The 18,571-nt window shown below is 42.2% G+C and overlaps 2 protein-coding genes and 1 non-coding gene across 3 annotated transcripts; all 3 read left to right on the top strand.

Annotated features, from left to right (window-relative positions):
• The first annotated feature begins 710 nt into the window (after positions 1–710).
• On the top strand, positions 711–2,812 carry nppc (natriuretic peptide C). Its single transcript, XM_061684372.1, has 3 exons — positions 711–803; positions 1,377–1,669; positions 2,668–2,812. Exons 1-2 carry the CDS (start codon positions 711–713, stop codon positions 1,644–1,646), a joined length of 363 nt encoding a protein of 120 aa, XP_061540356.1. The 3' UTR covers positions 1,647–1,669; positions 2,668–2,812.
• Positions 2,813–9,518: 6,706 nt separating this feature from the next.
• Positions 9,519–17,248, top strand: ncl (nucleolin). The gene is made up of 16 exons (XM_061684045.1): positions 9,519–9,652; positions 10,594–10,677; positions 10,752–10,863; positions 12,070–12,162; positions 12,407–12,652; positions 12,839–12,988; positions 13,273–13,356; positions 13,761–13,884; positions 14,358–14,494; positions 14,570–14,696; positions 14,776–14,912; positions 15,020–15,143; positions 15,404–15,549; positions 15,745–15,871; positions 16,109–16,419; positions 16,560–17,248. Exons 1-16 carry the CDS (start codon positions 9,635–9,637, stop codon positions 16,622–16,624), a joined length of 2,085 nt encoding a protein of 694 aa, XP_061540029.1. The 5' UTR covers positions 9,519–9,634; the 3' UTR covers positions 16,625–17,248.
• Positions 12,195–12,331, top strand: LOC133406915 (small nucleolar RNA SNORA57). The gene has a single exon (XR_009769142.1). It is a non-coding gene; the product is annotated as a small nucleolar RNA SNORA57 (small nucleolar RNA).
• Positions 17,249–18,571: the final 1,323 nt, after the last annotated feature.

Genomic DNA, 18,571 nt, shown 5'->3' with positions numbered 1-18,571 from the left:
AGTTTGGAGTGTGAGCTGGTGTTGCATGTGCATATCCATGTCTGTAACCAAAATCTTTAAAAAATAATAATAATAATTACTAAAAACAAAATTAAAGCTATACATGATGCATGACTTTGTAATGTAAATGTCAAATTTCCCACTAACCTGCTTCAGTCGCACGTTGAATTAACATCAAATAGCAATATTGGGTTTAGGTGAAAAGTGTCATATGTCGTCTACAGCAATTATCACATTTGTGATCTCCACTTAATTGGAGGGGGAAACTTGTGCGTATGATCATTCGTCCAATAACGTTGCTCCCACTATTCACAGCCTTTGAAACCACCTTCAGTTTCAGATGCTACATCCTAGCCAGAGTTTTAAAGTGTTTTTTTTAATGTATGCATATTGATAGATCAAGGTCTATCCAATTTCCTCCAAAGCCCCAATGACCGGATCAGCTTGTATCATTCAATTAATCCTTGGCATGACGTGCGCAGGGGCAGGTATGAAAACAGGGAGTTGGCAAGGAAGGACGACTATTACGCAGGTTGTCATGACATCACCGTGGGCTGGCTATAAAGTGCTCTAAGGGTTGATACACACAACCAGAAGAGCAATTGAGAAGCTTTGGCGCACAGGGCGAATCCGAAGCTTTTATTGGCTTCTGTACTACGTACACGCTCCGCTCTGACCAGAGGAATTCCCCTTAGAGTAGAATTTTGAAGATGAACTTGTCCTACTTGATAGCTTGTGGACTTATGGTCACGCTGCTTTCGGGGAGGATGCGCGCAAAACCTTTATCTGAGGCGCAACAGAAGGTAAGATCATCAGTGGTGGTCTCAGTGAGTGGGGGGACTGCATGATGCTGGCGCGCAGGAATACTCACTCAGATTTCTGCATTTTAGTCATGTCAGGCAGTTTTATCCACGGACTAAATTTGCTCAGATTTTTCCGTCACTCAAGATGTAGTTATCTAATCCTAATTGTTTACCTGCGACAACAACGTCATACACATGCAACATACACATTTTGCCTTGCTATTTGTTCGTAAAATCGCCATAACGCATGAAGGAGAACTTGAAAACTCTTATAGTTAACGGGGGAAAAAATTAATTCAATGCTAATGGAACTGACTTAGATTAGCGTAACCTACATCCAGACCAGAGGAGCCTTTAAAAAGCACCTGCCTCGCGAATTTAAGAGGAGAAAAAGCCAACCTTTGGTCTGGATGACTCGAAACAAAATCCATGTTCAATGTGCACATGATTCGATTCGTGCACGTTGCACCAACTTTAAATTTCTCATATAAAGTTGTTGTACAAGCGTGCTCCAAAAACACCCCCTTTTCTGGTACCGTCACTAATAATGAATTTGTGATATATGTGTTTCAGTCTCTCCGAAGTTTGCTGGGGGACGATCTGACGGACCTTCTGGAGTCAGAGGAGCGGGACAGGCGGGTAGATGCCGTGCGCGCTCGGATGCGCTTATTGCGAGATTTACGCATGGACACCCGGAGAGGGATGTGGGCTCGGTTGCTCAACGACCAGCCCACACCGAGGAGGCACAAACCTGGAAGCAAGAAGGGCGGCTCCACTGCGCGGAGTGGCTGTTTCGGACATAAGATGGATAGGATCGGGACCGTCAGTGGTATGGGCTGCTAGTGTTGGATCACATCTTTTTGACGGTGAGTCTTTACCATACATTTCCCTTTAGAGCCCCTGTACTTGGCATAGTAGCATATACAGTACATGGATCCAAAAAGATCCGATTGAAAAGTTTTAAAATTGAGAAAATAAGGGATCAAGGAAAGAAATTTTGGGCGCGGATTAAAACAACTAAACAGAACGTTGATGGAATTGCACTTGCAGATAAATTAACATCTCCAAATATTCCCTAAAAACTTAATTTTTTTAAAACCATCTTTTCACTATATATGGGTACAAAGGCTCTCGTACACTCAGATGTACTGCTTTTTACACTTACAGAGTAGGGCACTTACAGTGGAGTAGGGCACTTACAGTGGCCTATTTGCATCTCACTGCTTTAGGAAAAGCTTCAGTTACCTTAGACTCCCATTAGTCTTATGGGGTGCATTAATATTGACTCCTACTTTACTCTATTTTTGTTTGTTTTTGTTGACTATATTCTATTTTACAATCCATATTCTGTGTTTGGGTGTCATAATGTAAAATACACCACAAGCACCTCATTTGTGATTTGTATGAGAATTGTTGATCTTGAGACAGTGAGTCAAGCACATAAGATGCCCACTACTGTTGTACTCATGAAAAGCAACTCCCAAAAGAAAGCATGGGAAATTCTTTTGAGTACAGGTGACATTTCGTTATATCGCAAATGTAGTCTTATTACACTTGTTTTATTCTTGCGTGAATAAATCTATCAATAAGTACAGTATACCAGATGACTCAGAAGTATTGTAAGTCATCATTGTAATGAATTGGGGAGTGTGTGACCAGCTGACACCCATCCTTCCTCCCATGGATTGCAAATGCCTCATCCTATTTGTCAGCTTGTGTGTGCGTGTGTGTGTGTTCTCCTGATGCGAAATGAAAGCATATCACAATACCACTCAAACACTATCTATTATGTCATAAAGGATAAGTCAGTTAAATAAGTTAACATGCCTAACATTTCTTTCCTCCTCTCTTCTCTTTTCCACAGATCTCTGTAGGATGGGTATGGAAATATTCATTTTGTTTCCATCCGAAGGGGGGAAAAAAAAATCAACAAGTGTCAGATTTTCGGTACGAAAGTCATCATGACCTGCATTAAACGAGACTGAGATGACAACGCTACAACGCTACAAAAGCCTCAAATAAATATATCTAAAAATATGCAGATATACTGTATATGGAGATATATACCATACAAAACTTTCAGGCAATGGCGTAAAAACTACAAACCGCAAAGCTGTATATTGTTGCTGCTGTACATTCATGTACTTCATCTTCTCCCTGCAAAAAATGTATTTATGTTAAAGACTATTTATATGTTTATAAAAAAGAGATATTTATAAATGACTTTTATTTATGTAACATTTTGAAAAAGGATTGCAAACTGCAGGTCAATTCTGTTTGTAACTTTTTCTTCTGTCTCAAATAGTTGTAAATGTTTCCAAAAATGATAAAAAGAATATTCCATGTGCACTTACATGTGTCTTCTCAAGCTTTTATGTTTTCATGAATGGAGAAAAGGTTCAGTAATTGAGATATCATTTGGTTTTCCATGGAGGGAAAAAATGTGTGCTGAGTAGCTACTGGCGTTTAAAGAATATACATGAAGTCAACTTTTGAACGAAACAAAACAAATTAACACGTTTCAGAATTCTGTAAATCAGCTATGTGTGATCACGCTAAACCTTTACAACAGTGATTCCAACTGGGGTGTCGTGGTGTGGCATGAGAGATCATCAGAGGTGCCACAGGAAATTATGTAACTTATCCATCCATTCATTTTCCGTACCACTTCTCCTCACTAGGGTTGCGGGCCTGCTGGAGCCTATCCCAGCTATCTTCGTGCGGGAGGCGGGGTACACCCTGAACTGGTCGCCAGCCAATCGCAGGGGACATGTAAACAAACAACCATTCGCACTCACAGTAATTTAGAGTCTTCAATCAACCTACCACCCATGTTTTTGGGATTTGGGAAGAAACTGGAGTGCCCAGAGAAAACCCATGCTGGCACGGGGAGAACATGCAAGCTCCACACAGGCAGGGCCGGGATTTGAACCCCGATCCTCAGAACTGTGAGGCAGATGTGCTAACCAGTCTTCCACCATGCCGCCATTATTTATTAATTACAAATTTATCTTTGTTCATCTTTTTATGTCAGTGACATATAGTGACAGCCAGAGCAAGTAAATACTCTTCCACTAAATGGCAGAAGGTAAAATAAACATGTAATCACCTGTTGCTATTCATACAACAGAAAAAAAGCTTACTTACTTACTTTGTGTTCAAACAGGCCCACATTCCACACTGAGAAAGTGAATTTGTGAATAAATTGATACATTTTCATCATAATTTTTAGTATTCATACTTTTTGTGACATTTTTGTTTGATTGTGTGCCATGAGATCTTTCTCATGTAAAATGGGTGCCTTGGCTCAATAAAGGTGGGAAACACTGCCTTTCAGTATTTCCACAGTTCTGAAAAACTCATTTATATGACTCTTTTCTCAGCACAGTGTTACAAAAGGCATATAGGAAAAATGTGAAGTGCAACATTTAACACAAACAAGCAACCCAAATTTAAAATGGAAACATATAAAAGCAAAGTCAATAAAATGGGTTAATGAGGAAAAAATACGAAAGAATGAACTATTTTTTTTAGTTTTGTTTTTTTTAGAAAGGTTGTTCCACAGTCATGAATTGGAGACTCTAAATTGTCCGTAGGCATGACTGTGAGTGCGAATAGTTGTTTGTTCCTATGTGCCCTGCGATTGGCTGGCAACCAGTTCAGGGTGTACCCCGCCTCCTGCCCGATGACAGCTGGGATAGGCTCCAGCACGCCCGCGACCCAAGTGAGGAGAAGCGGCTCAGAAAATGGATGGATGGATGTTCCACAGTCTTAGGCTATAATCAACTGAGAGAGAAGCAAAAAGCCCTGGAATCGGGAAGGCATGTTTCTCTTCTGGCATCCATATACGGTGTTACACCTTAGAATATGATTTGACCCGCTTTTTAAATTATCTGCGTTAACATCAAATAATGTGATACTTTGGAAACTGACACATTTACACATATTAATGCTTATCCTAATAATATAGCCATTTTGCATTCACTTTTACATCGTTAAGAACAGAGTGTACAGTACTGCAAACAATGCTCTGTGAAGCCATGGTGATGTGAAATACAGTGGTCCTCCGTTAGAGGGCAGAATTAATCTGAGGGAAGATTTATTTTTTATTTTTACAGTGGTAGCCTCCCCAGATGAGTCTAAAATAACGGGCATCGTCAATACAGACTGGCCGATTTAACTCGTTCTTTGATCTTTTGAAAGAGAGAGAAAAAACTAATACAAGTTTTTTAAATTACTTTGGTGTAATACAAATGCCAATGTTGCCGTTTTAGAACAGGGAGAAGACTCCTCCACCTATTGCAGCCTGAAGTATTCAAATTAAAATGAACGTTGTTTAGATGTATCCCATTAGCCTACAACTCATCAAAGTCACAAAAAGATACTAATGAAGAAAGTAAAGAAAACTGATGATGTCATTTTGACTTTTGGAACAACACAAATAGTGTGACTGTCATCAGGTTTCAAATATGGACAAACAAAAGCTAGTGAATGAGGCGATGGCGGCTGGCGATGGAGGGCGACAGGGCGCTGCCCTACCACACATGGTCCTCACCATATTAGTTTCCTTGACAACAAAAAATAAACAAAAACATTCATAGGAAAATACCATTTTTTTCAAAATATATGTACTGTATATCTATTTTTTTACATGAGCAGGATAATTAGTTTATAGGTAATGATGAGTAAATGTTTGTCATTCATCTCTGGATCGATGGCGTGGAAGTCCTGGATAAGCATTGAGTCCATGATAAACTTGGAGGAGATTCAAAAATGTCCTTTGGAGACCATATCCCTCCCAGTCCGCCAGATATTACACATTGTACAGCACTTTGTTTCCAGCTGTGGTTGTTTTAAAGTGCTCTATAAATAAAATTGAGATGAGTTGAGTAAGGAGCTGTTCACCATTGACCAGGGACGGAGCCAAAGAATATTCAATGGGGTGGCCGGGGTGAGACCAAGAGTAATTTTGGGGTGGCACACAATGCCAAACATGTATCTTGGAAACTCTAAAATAGGGGCATATTTAAGGCACCCATACACTCTAACGCTACATTGCTTGAAATTCAGACAGTCGAATTTTCATCACTTTCAACGCATCAGTTACTTGCAAATAAGGTCACAAGCTTACGAAGTTTTGAACAAGATTACCAAGCTTCTGTATTACTACGAGTCTAACAGTACATACAGTATTTAGCTCAGCAACAATGGAATATTAGGGACATAAACAAACTGCCAAACAGCCTTTTATTAATGGCTCATAAAGAAATTACACATATTGACAATATGGTATATTGAACCGGGTCACTGATGGTGTAGCGGTACACTCTGACTTTGGTGTGGGCAGCATGTGTTCAGTTCCCACTCAGTGACAGTGTGAATGTGACTGCGAGTGGCCGTCCATGTCTATATGTGCCCTGCGAATGACTGGTCCGGAAGTTCTTGTCCGCTTGTTTTGTGGCCAAAACTGCTTCCTCTCATGACGTCATGCAGTCTCGGACCAATCCTATCTTCGCCTCGGTGTCTGGTTGCGTTCGGAAATTGAGTCAGGCACTCTCCCCCACACCCCAGGATTGTGGCACTCAGAGACCGAGTGTGCTCCATTTTTTATAACTTTACTAATGAACTTGTTGGCTGTTGTTAGGGATACGTCAGTGCATCTGCCATATTGAATGTGTCAAAGCAAAGTTCAGTTGTGTCAACTGTCGAGATCTTCAAGTTCCTGGGAATTACAGTCTCTCAGGACCTGAAGTGGCCAATCAACATCAACTGCGTCCTCGAAAATGCCCAGCAGAGGATGTACTTCCTGCGGCTTCTGAGAAAGCACGGCCTGCCACAGGAGCTGCTGAGACAGTTTTACACAGCGGTCATCGAATCAGTCCTGTGTTCTTCCATCACAGTTTAGTTTGGTGCTGCTACAAAAAAGGACAAACTCCGACTGCAACGGACAATCAAAACTGCTGAAAGGATTGTCGGTACCCCCCTACCCACCATTGAGGACTTGCACGCTGCCAGAACTAAGACAAGAGCGTGCAAAATCCTCTCGGACCCTCCGCACCCCGGTCACCAGCTCTTCCAGCTCCTTCCCTCAGGTAGGCGGTACCCATCAATGCAAACTAGAACTAGCAGACATTCCAACAGCTTCTTCCCTCTTGCAATCAACTTCTTAAACACCTAACCTTCAAATCCATTGCAACACGCTGGCAATTTTTTTGTCTGGAGTTTGTTGTCACATTTCTGTCGGGCCATTTATACATTACTCGTGCACTCACTATAGTAGTCTCGCCACGCTGCACTATTTGCATATTTATTTGCATATCTGTTGTTGACCAATACTGGCCACTCATGCCAGAGTAGCATCTGCTCAATTTGCACACTGATTGAGGAGTATCTGCAACATTTCCACAATCAACATTGTCCCAGATTATCGCACTACTCGCTTGAAGTCTCGGCGCCCTTTACACAATGGTCATTGCACCGGACTATTGCTCTATTAGTCATTCAAACTGCTCTAAGTGCTAGAGGACTCTGCATCTTTTTGCACAATTGTAAAAAAAAATAATAATAAAATTGTACCGGCATTACCAGATAACTAGCAACCCTTTATTGCTCAGTGACTGTTTTTGTCAATGTCTTCATGTCTCAAAAGTGTTCTCTGTCAATTGACTGTCTGTTGTCGTAGTAGAGCGGCTCCAACTACCGGAGACAAATTCCTTGTGTGTTTTTTGGACATACATGGCAAATAAAGATGATTCTGATTCTGATTTTACTTGTATCGAGTGGCGCACACACAACCAAACAACGCTCTGAGTTACCGAAGGTACCGAAGATCACGCCTGGAGTGAACTTCCCAACACACCCTATGTGGATATGTTGTGCGTTTGTTGTGTTGGTGCAACTAAGTGTAATGCAATTATATGTCTATAAGGATATCTGGATGTGTATCAGTAATGGGATGTAGCAAAGTGTATGCAGTGTTGTGTAAGCGTCCAGCCAGTCATTTCTATCAGAATGAATAAAACAAATTGCAAAGTATGTTAAATCAGGCTTCAAAATTGTCAAGAATTGAGACATTCTTTCAGCTTCCAGACTCTGTGGGCATCTTTAAATGCTCTCAAAATCCTGCTGCCCCGGAACTTCCATCCATCCATTGTCAACACCGCTTATCCTGGTTAGGCTCGCGGGGTGCTGGAGCCTATCCCAGCTGACTTCGGGCAAAAGGCGGACTACACCCTGAACTGGTCGCCAGTCAGTCGCAGGTCACATATAGACACAGACAACCATTCACACTCACATTCACACCATCACTGAGTGGGAACTGATCCCACGCTGCCCGCACCAAAGTCAGGCGAGTGCACCACTACACCATCAGTGACTTTCCCCGGAACGTTCAGTTGTCAATCAAAGACACGCCTGACTGCCTTCGTTCACCACTCCTAAGCGGGGAGAGAAAAATTTCCAGCAACCCACATTGCACTGGCACTCAACGGCAGCAAAAAAGCAGCCTCTGAGCTGGCATAATGACCATAAGCCACACTGCCAGGACAATTTTCCTTCCTTTGAAATTCAACGGGACAACGTGCTTCTGTGGCTGCTGAAGCGTGCATCCGAAGCGGCCACTGCTGCCCGACTCACACAAGCCACTCTTCCTTCCTCCTCCTCGCCCTGCGAACAACTGTGAGGCTGACAGCCGTAACGCTGTTGTGCCCGACCTCTGGCGGCTTCTCTAACCGCTGTCAGGCTGACAATGCCCGGCGGAGTCGCAAATCCCACCCGGTTCGCCGCTGCCTTATAACGCAATGCAGATAGGGGCAGATGGCAAGACGTAGCCCAAACATTACAAAACACATTATGCTTCAGTGAAGATTTAATTTTTTCTCGTTGTGGGCATAGTTTGATGGCCAAGTGCACACTATACAGGTAGCAATGGGTTCAAGTTAGAGGGAATGAGGAAGTGGCAATTCCGCCGAATTGAACCCCGGATTGAACCCCGGTCCTCAGAACTGTGAGGCTGATGCTCTCACCAGTCGGCCACCGTGCCGCCCATTCAAGCATTCACAAGAAATTCAAAATCCTGCATTATGATGAATTATTAGCAATATGAATATAAAAAAGAATCCCAATGCACTGAATCCACAATCGGTGGAAAATCGGTATTTTATTTGATTTGTAAAAATGTTATATTCAGTCTTTGTGTGTGTATGTGCGTGCGTGCGTGCGTGTTTGTGTCAAAGACTTCAAAGCAACCTTTTCAATCCACTGCAGTCTTGCTTTTTGCCAGGAGAGGTCACTGTAAGTGAAGCTGAAAAAAATTTACATATTTTCGAATTAATTCAACCAAGTGGTTTCGTGCTTGACAAAATTATGTGCCCATATTGTTTGCCTCCTGGATACAATGTAAAAAGCAGTGCGAAGGAAAGTCATCAAAATAATTACCATTCAGATGCAAACGATTAATAAAAAAAATAATAATAATAATAATTACAGCAACCACTAATGTAACTTGTATTATTTAAATGTCGTGCAAAACAAATTGTTGTATTATTTAACGCTTGTGGAATCAAACAGCCGATTGTTCTCCATTTGGTTTGGTTTTCTCCATTGAGGCGAGGCGCGGGCACGCTGACAAGATCTTCTGTGTGATTGGACGCCAACCGTCACGTGGGAGGGCCTCTCGTGAACGCGCACGGCAAAAGAGTAAGGAGCGCGTCCTCGTCTCTGTCTTTCCTTTTCTCGCCAATGCTCCATTGTGTAGGCACAGCCACGTGCATGCAGTAGATATTCGCTTACTTGTTTTACACGTCCGCTTCATTCAAACACACGGTGACACGATGGTGAAATTAGCCAAGGTAAGACCAGCTAAAGTTCATTTTGTTGTAAAAATGTTTGCTTTGCCTTTCCAGTTGATAGTCGAAGCTCGGGTCTGCGCATGATGAGGCCTTAATGGAGTAGTTGTTGCGTCTTTTATGCAATTCCATTATTACCCATAATAAATGACATCTTAACCTTGCCAGTAATTATTGTATTGAATTGAACGTCTGCCAAATGCAATGCGTTCATCGAGGGAGTGCGGTGTAACGAGGATTAAATTGGCATCGTATCTTCCTGGATTTCGAGCGGCCATGTTGCCTTGCTGTTAGTTGTAGCTGGGCCTGCTAACAGTTAGCCATTCAAGATGGCATTCAGGCGCGGAGATCACCTCCACACGCAGGCCGACTTCGATCACTCCAACGCCGTACGTGATCGTCTCGCTTTGACAAAAAATGCCTGTCGAATGCTTTAACACGAGGGTTAGCCGTTCAAGTGAAATACATAAAACGTTATTTAGTTTCTGACGTTAACGCTTTGCGGAGTCGTTTGTTTATCGCGCTTTGATTTTGAAAATCTTATTTTAGACCCATCTCGCTGCGTATTTACGTCAACAACGTGACCGTTTTCCCTCCAGCGTTGTTTGATTGCTTTTCTACTGTAACATTAGCTTCGATGCTAACACGACGATCAGCAGTGTTCCACGTGGGTTTTGCGCCTCCCCCACCGAGACACACGAGGCAGTCGCCCACGCTACGACACTCAACTTTGTCTCCACACTTAACATATATACAGTTTATTGACTATAGACATCCTACATGATCAGTTATACCAATTAATTCAATTTATTCGATTATAAAATTGCACCCCACAGCACATTGGATGAGGCCTTCAGTGATTGTCGTCTGTAATGTGATTTTGCTTCAGATTAAGGGCAGCGGGAAACTGATTTGATTAATTTGTTTTACCCATCCAATTTTAGGCAGCTAATAAACAAGCAAACCAAAAGAAAAAAGCTCCTCCGCCTCCCAAAGAAGTGGATGAAGAATCAAGTGAAGAGGAAGAGGTACAGTATCGTTTAATGCTGATTGCCATGTATTTTTTAAAATAAAGATTACTTATTTTCTCAATGTTTCGCAGACTCCTCCACCAAAAGTGGTAAAGAAAGCTACACCAGCCAAAGCTACCAAAGTTAATGCAAAAAATGGCAAAGCTGCAAACAAGGCAGAAAGTGAAGAGGAAGATGATTCTGGTGAGCTGTGATGTCTAACATGACACAATAAAATTTCTTGAAATGTTTCCAATGCACAAAGGTTAATAAAATGTCAGTCATAACCAAAGGTGTTTAGAGTAGCCAGAAACCGTACTAGCGTACTGTTACTTTAAAATGACTGAAAAAGTAGTCCGCCAAATGAGCATGAGTAACAAAGTACTCCAAGGAAAACCTATGGAAGTACTGAGTAACTTCTAATTTAAATCTAAATCAGTGTCACTGTCGAATGCAATTAAAAGAAATGAATGTGATAGATTGCTGAATGTCATTTAATCATAGCAAACGAGAGCAAGGCTACAGCGTGAAGCCGAAAAGTTGCACGTTTGTTACTTAAGATGATAGAAAGGGGCTAATGTTGCCATACGCACAGCCGAAACGACGACAAAAAGCAACTGGAATTTACCGCCATTCATTTTTTTTCCCAAGTTAGGAGTCGGCTGAAATTTCCGCCGTTGTGAAGACAAATGAAAACGATGCATAATCGAGCGGTTTCTCACTGTTAGCTGTAGCTCAATGTAACTGAGTAAAAGTAGCGTTTCTTAACATACAGTCCCTAAAGTGAAAAGTATTTTGCATTAAACAAATTATCCACAAAGTTGCATATCTGTAATGGAGTAAATGTAGTGTTACTACGCACCTCTAGTTATAATTAAGGGCTGTCAAAGTTAGTGTTGACTCATTAAACAAACAAAATTGGATTAATAATGTTAACTCAGATTGATCACACTTTGCGCGCACGTGCTCCTTAACCGCAGATAAATGTCTAAAATGTAAATACCTAAAATGTGGTGCGGGTTGCTATAAGATCAGTGTTCCGGTCAATGCTTACGCCAGTGTAAAGATAAGTGAGGGGACTCGGGCTGGTAGGCTCGGCGGCAAATTTTGCTTCGAGTCATTCCGGTGGGACTTTGAAATAAAACAAAGGTAATTTGCATAAAGTGCAGCGCTGGACTGTTTTCATTGAAGCGCAACAAGTTTAGAATACCATCTCAATGCAAAGTCTGGTGGTGTAATTGGCACCTGTGATTAATTGCAATGAAAGTATGTGTGATTTAATCTGATTTGAAATATTAATCGATTGGCAGCCCCAGTCATAACCTAAAGTAAATGAAGGGAAGCCTGTTGCTCTGTGTAGAACACCTGTCATCTATACTTGAACTTCTTGAATGTTCATTCTTGATCCAGAGTCTGAAGAGGAGGCCCCACCTCCTAAGAAAACTCCTGCCAAAGCGGCTCCCGCTGCAGCTGACGAATCGGATGACGACGACGACGATGATGGTATGTCCTGCAAGGTTGTTTATTTAATCCGCCCTCCATTTCTTGGCACGCATGTGATCATCAGTACTCATGTGTGTAATGTTCGGAGGAATAGTAACCAACAGCGCTATGTCTTCGGTGCTGGTGTGTTCATTGTCCACCAGTTCTATCCTCAATCGCTGTGACATGGGTACCAAGCTTTCAAGATTACATTTTATTTTGCATGGTGTTTGTGGAAACAGCTGATTTGGTGTACTGTCTCTAGATGAAGAGTCTGAAGAGGAGGCCCCACCACCCAAGAAAGCAGCTAAGTCAAAGGCCCCTGCCAAGCAAGTGAAGGCCAAGCCTGCAAAGGAGCCCTCAGATGATGATGATGATGAAGAGGAAGAAGAGACCCCTCCCAAGAAGGTTGCAAAACAAGCTGCTAAGCCAAAGGCTAAGCCAGCTAAACAGGAGGAGGAGGATGACGACGACGAGGATGACGACGAGGATGACGACGACGAGGATGATGGTAAGCCAATGCATGGTTAGTAATTTTTTGGGGTGGGGTAGTTTGTGTATTTTACAAATGATGATCATCAAGGGACTTAATACTGAAAATTGTATGATGTCACCTTACTATGTATCTGACGTCTCGTTAACGTGTGTAGTTTGCACATGGCCACAATTTTGTCTTCATGGCTTCCGTGGTTTTCAGAATCCGAAGAGGAAATGGACACAACACCTGCTCCAGCAGCTTCCAAAGCAAAGAAGGCAGGCATGGTAAAGGCCAAGGAAGAGTCTGAGGAGGATGAGGAGGATGATGAGGAGGAAGATGAGGAGGAAGATGAGGAGGAAGATGAAGAGGGTGAGTTATGGACTGCAATCCACTTAAATCTCGCTACGGTGAAAGGTACTAGGTTTGAATATGTTGCTACTGCCCATATCTGTAACTTGACAATCGGGAGTGGGGAAGGGTCAATGTTATGAAGGTAGGTGTAACAATATATTCATCTCTCACATGGTTTCACGGACCCATTTTCACAGTAGTTTTTGCATTCAACTTCTCATTAGTTGTAGAGTTGTACATCCCACCGGTCCAATCTACTTCCAAATTTGAAAGACTGAATTGTATGTAATTTGAATTAACAGAAGCCCCAGTGACTCCTGCTAAGAGGAAGGCAGAGGGCAAAAAGGACACACCACCTGCCAAGAAGGCAAAGTCAGAAGGAGAAGGTAAGGATTTTCTAAAGGCCTTTTCACATTGCACTTACTAGAGCGCAGCACACTCGGTGGACCCGTTCAATAATGTATGTGCCGGGATGACGCTAGGTGGGCATTTGCCGTCATGGCGCCACAATAGGAGAGGGGTTGGCGGAGTGATTTCAGAGTGCTCACAGCAAAACAAGGAGGAAAAACATCTAGGCTACTTCCTGGTAGGCCGCTCAGTGACTACTTCCAAGTATGGGCAAGCTTGTGCTGGGGGCCGTAGTCCCTGCGCCCCTGCCCCATGGTGAACGCCAAGAAAACAGTGCAGTGTGAAAAGGCATTGACCTGCTGATGAATTTAATTTTTTTGAATGACTCCTATTCACTAATGTACCACTTGTACTAAAGTATATGTTCTATCTTGTCTGTAAGGTTTCTGTCTGTTTGTTGGAAACCTGAACTTCAACAAAGACTTTGATGAAATCAAAAGTTCGTTGAGGAAATTCTTCACCAAGAATGACATCGAGGTTGCTGATGTCCGGTTAGGTGGATCCAAGTAAGACAATTTGTTCCAAATTCAATTACCATATGGTCATGATGAAACAAAGTTGATCACTTTTAAATGGTAAGCTTATTCTTAATTGTGCCTTGGTTTGGTTATGATTCTACTAAAGCTAATTTGGAATAAAATGTTTAAACAATGAACTGATAAAATTTAAAATTATAATCTTCCGCAATATTGTATTTGCATTTTAGTCAGTTGCCCGTGGTAGCTTATAAAGGGAATAACTTGACTTAACAGGCAAGTCTTTGGTTTAACATGTTTGCAGGTGGCATCCTTATCCTCACTATTTGTCACCGTGATGTCAGCAGCAGGACACCTGTTTGAGTTGTGCTTTGAAAGTGCATTCTTATTCATGCAGCTTTTGGCCACAGCCGTGCCACCCACCCCCATGTTTCCTAAAGATAATTGGGATTTAGCAGGGCTTTCTAAAGAAGCATTTTTAATCTCATGACTTTCTTCAACAGGAAATTTGGCTATGTCGAATTTTCATGTGAAGAGGACATGCAGAAGGCACTGGAACTCAACGGCAAAAAGGTTATGGGCCAGGAAATAAAACTGGACAAGGCCAGAAGCAAGGAAAACTCCCAGGAAGGCAAGAAAGGTACAGTTGGTATCCAATTGCCCACCAGACAAAACAGTATGGCATTATTTACAATGTTGACTCTTGTATCATCAGAAAGGGACTCACGGACGCTTTTTGTAAAAAACCTTCCCTTCGCTGCTACGGTTGATGACTTGAAAGAGGTTTTTGAGGATGCGGTTGATGTCAGGTTGCCAGTTGGCCAGAACGGCTCTAATAGAGGGTAAGAGCTTTTACTCAAGACTTGGTGAAAAACTTAAATTTCCCAAGCATTAATTGAATATTTCCATTATATTTTCCAGAATCGCTTACATAGAGTTCAAAACTGAGGCTGAGGCAGAGAAGATGCTGGAAGAGGCACAGGGTTGCGATATACAGGGGAGGTCTGTTGTGCTAGATTTTGTGGGAGAAAAAAGCCAAAAAGGGGCCAAGGTAGCAGGTAAGTGTGTGCAGTAAATAGTTTTTCCTAGTGTGAATTGTTTTTGTATTTAAGTGTATGAAGGGGCATCTACAGTGGTCTAACATCAAAATTGTTCCCTCCTGCAGTTGCAGCCTGCAAGACATTAGTGGTGAATAATCTAGCCTTTAGCGCCACAGAAGAGGTCTTGCAATCCACATTTGAGAAGGCAGTTTCCATCAGAATCCCCCAGAGAGATGGCAGACCCAAAGGGTGAGTAAACCCTTGGGCAAACTGACCTCGAAGTTTGGCAACATCTGATGTGCAGTTACGGTGCACCTTCTCATGAGCTCCTCGTAATCTTGCCCTGATTATGCACCTAGCTGCATGAGAAGCAGAGCCAGTGCACAGTTCAAACAGGCTCACCCCAGTCACATGAGGTTACCGCCCATGTCTGCTGTGCTACAAGTGTTTACCACATGGTGACCTTAATGTGGTTTGAAACATGCATGATAATCCCTTGTCTTCCACAGGTTTGCATTTTTAGAGTTTGAGAGCACCGAAGATGCCAAGGAAGCCTTGGACACACTGAACAACACAGAGATTGAAGGCCGCTCAATCCGCCTTGAGTTCAGCCAGAACAGCGGTGGCAGGCCAGAAGGAGGCAGGGGAAACTCTGGTAGGTCTTCAAACTCGGCACTGGACCTCAGTTATTGGTCAGATGTGATGAAAACTTGATCTCCCGAAACTCTGTGAAGATTTCAGATAGTCAAGTCCTGATCTGGTCTTTATAACTACAAACTATAGTTTGTCGCTTTGTGTTAGTGACGAACCCAAATGAGCATTAACATTTTGAATGCATTCTTGTTACCAGGTCCAACAAAGACTCTATTTGTCAAGGGTCTCTCAGAGGATACAACGGATCAAACCCTCAAAGATGCGTTTGAAGGCTCAGTGGGTGCTCGGATTGTCACAGACAGAGACACAGGTTCTTCTAAAGGGTACGTTAAGTGTGAAACAATTCTCATGGGCACTGTCCTCTCCCACTGTGACAGTGTGTAGACCCGAATGAGTAGAGGCATTTTTTTTACAAGCAGCTGCTTTCAGTGAGATAATTTGTAAGAAATCTGTTAAAACTTGCACTAACTGAGAGAACTGGCATCTGTGCAATTTAAAAGTTTTGCAGCAACCAATGTCCGGTATGGACACAAAGTATAAACCAACTGTTTTCTCTGTAGTTTTGGCTTTGTAGACTTCGACAATGAGGATGACTGCAAAGCAGCCAAGGAAGCTATGGAGGATGGCGAAATCGATGGTAGCAAGGTGACTCTGGACTACGCCAAGCCCAAGGGCGAAGGTGGTTTCCGTGGAGGCCGTGGTGGTGGCGGAGGCGGCTTCGGCGGCGGCTTCGGTGGCGGCTTCGGCGGCCGTGGTGGCGGAAGAGGAGGTCGCGGCGGCTTCGGTGGACGTGGTGGTGGTGGCTTTGGCGGCAGAGGAAGAGGAGGCCCTCGTGGAGGTGGACGTGGTGGCGGACGTGGTGGCTTTGGAGGTAATTTTTATTTCTCCCCCTCGACTTTACATTTGTCAAATTGCCAAACACTAATCGGTTTTGTGCATTAGCCTCCCAGTTTCCCCTGGAGAGTGTTTGACGGATTGAAAGTTGTGCTGACGAAACTCTTGTCTTTTTAGGTGGACGTGGTGGTGGTGGTTTTGGAGCCAAGCCCCAAGGAAAGAAAATTAAGTTTGATGACTAAACTGTCTGTTTTACTTTTTGAATGGACTCTGGTTTCATCAGTTTTCAGAGCTTTTGGACATTCCAGAAAGCGTCATTGATAAATATTTAACTGTTTAAACGGGCATTTTAGCCCATGTATTTAGAATCCTCAAACTTTACCCGCCCTCCTGTGCCAAAAAGGGCACAGTTGACCTTTCAACTCGTGCGAGTACTGAATGTCCTGAATAAAAACATGCACCCCTCCACTTGTTTAGTTTGTAATTCTAGGAGTGAAACGGAATGGGTCTAGCAAAACAAGTTTGCTGTGAAAACTGAGCGTCATTTTTTTCCCCCTGCCGATACATACATGTGTAAATTAAACAGTTTGTATGCTTTCTATTTTACCATTTTGTAAAAAAAAAAACATACACTTGTATCCACATTTTGTTTTTATTTGTTTAGTTATAGTTTTACTGTAATGTGTAAAGCATATTTTGATAGGGTTTGAGTCCTCATCAGTTTGGTGTTATGGCGAAGATATGTTTATCAGGATGTTGGAGAATGACTGCACCGCTGAATTGTGTAACATATTTGTAGTGTGTTGAATGTTTCCCCATCTGAGAATCTAATTGTTTCATTGAATAAACCTTGAAGGTGATTTTTATACCGGTCCTCATTCCACTTGGCTTTGGAGCTGGAGATTTTGTATTTATTCAAGCAGATAAAGCCAACTAAGATCAGGCTCTTACACTAGGGTGACTGTCCAAGAGGTCAGCAGCACATCATAACAGATACAAGGAAATTACAATGCAGATGGTGAAATTGAGGCGCAATGATCAGTTTCAAATAACAATTTAACATTTAAAACTCATGCATTGTTTGGATTATTGAAAGTACAACGATTAAAACCTTAATACTTGTATTGCACAAATTTTCAAGCCAATTTGTGTGAATGACACTATTTCCTAAATTTGAAGTTTGGTGTTGGCTGTCAAATTGTCAATGCAAAATTTTGGCTTTAAACTGCCTTCGCCTCACAGATTTGCTTAGATTAGACATTTTATATATATATATATATATATATTTTTTTTTTAATCTGTACAATGTACAAGAACGTTAGCGGGACAATTGCGAAATGTAATGCAATCTCTGGAGCATACAGGGCGGATATTTCGCTAATGGGGACGGCCAAGAGTCTAGTTTTAGAATGTGAGTATAGACTAGTTTCCATCTTGACAAGCGATTTATATCCCGTACTATTTGGCTGAGACCACCGCATAAATTGCTTTACTCGTAGTTGTTTGAAATGCTAATTGAACCTCAGTGAGAATAAAAGTGACGCCCGTGTGTTATGAGATAATACGCTAACAGTCCACCAGGAGGTAGTGTGACAACAGCTCAGCGCTCGGTACCTGAGTAAAAGTAAAGTGCTGCTGTACAGTATTTACCATGCGAGGACAGTAATGTTGAAATTAACCATGGCATTACAAAGAGACTCGTAATAGCTACTTTTTTGCAAACCGAATTTGCATTTCCAAAATGTTTTATTTGCGATTGAGCGACTATAACAGATTTCGTCATTATAAGAAAATTTCAACATGAACTTCACAAAATAGGTTAATAGGTTGACGTTTTCCTCGAACTACAAGAATTTGTTTTTGTTTGCAACATGTGCGTGTAACTGTCGAAATGGCTGAAAAACACCCTCCCCCCACTATTGATTGATTGATTGATGGATGGCCTTTTCAGAGTTGGGTCCGGGCCATTGTGTGTAGAAGAGTAATGGGAATTGGTTCTATTGGCTCAGCTCCCTACAAAAGCTGTCTTTTTTTCCCCTCTCAGTTGCAAAGATAGCCCTCCTTCCTGCTTGGGATGTAACACTTTGTCTATATGGAGGTAAGTGGCCAGTGTGCCTATATTCTTTACAAAGGAACCATAAAGGACAAACACTAGGCTACTTCAGTAAATAGTTTAGTGACCTGTTGAA

Source organism: Phycodurus eques, chromosome 8 (assembly GCF_024500275.1).
Source record: "Phycodurus eques isolate BA_2022a chromosome 8, UOR_Pequ_1.1, whole genome shotgun sequence".
Taxonomy (NCBI): domain Eukaryota; kingdom Metazoa; phylum Chordata; class Actinopteri; order Syngnathiformes; family Syngnathidae; genus Phycodurus; species Phycodurus eques.
The sequence above is the reverse complement of the archived record's forward strand: the minus strand, read 5'-3'. Positions and strand labels throughout refer to the sequence as shown.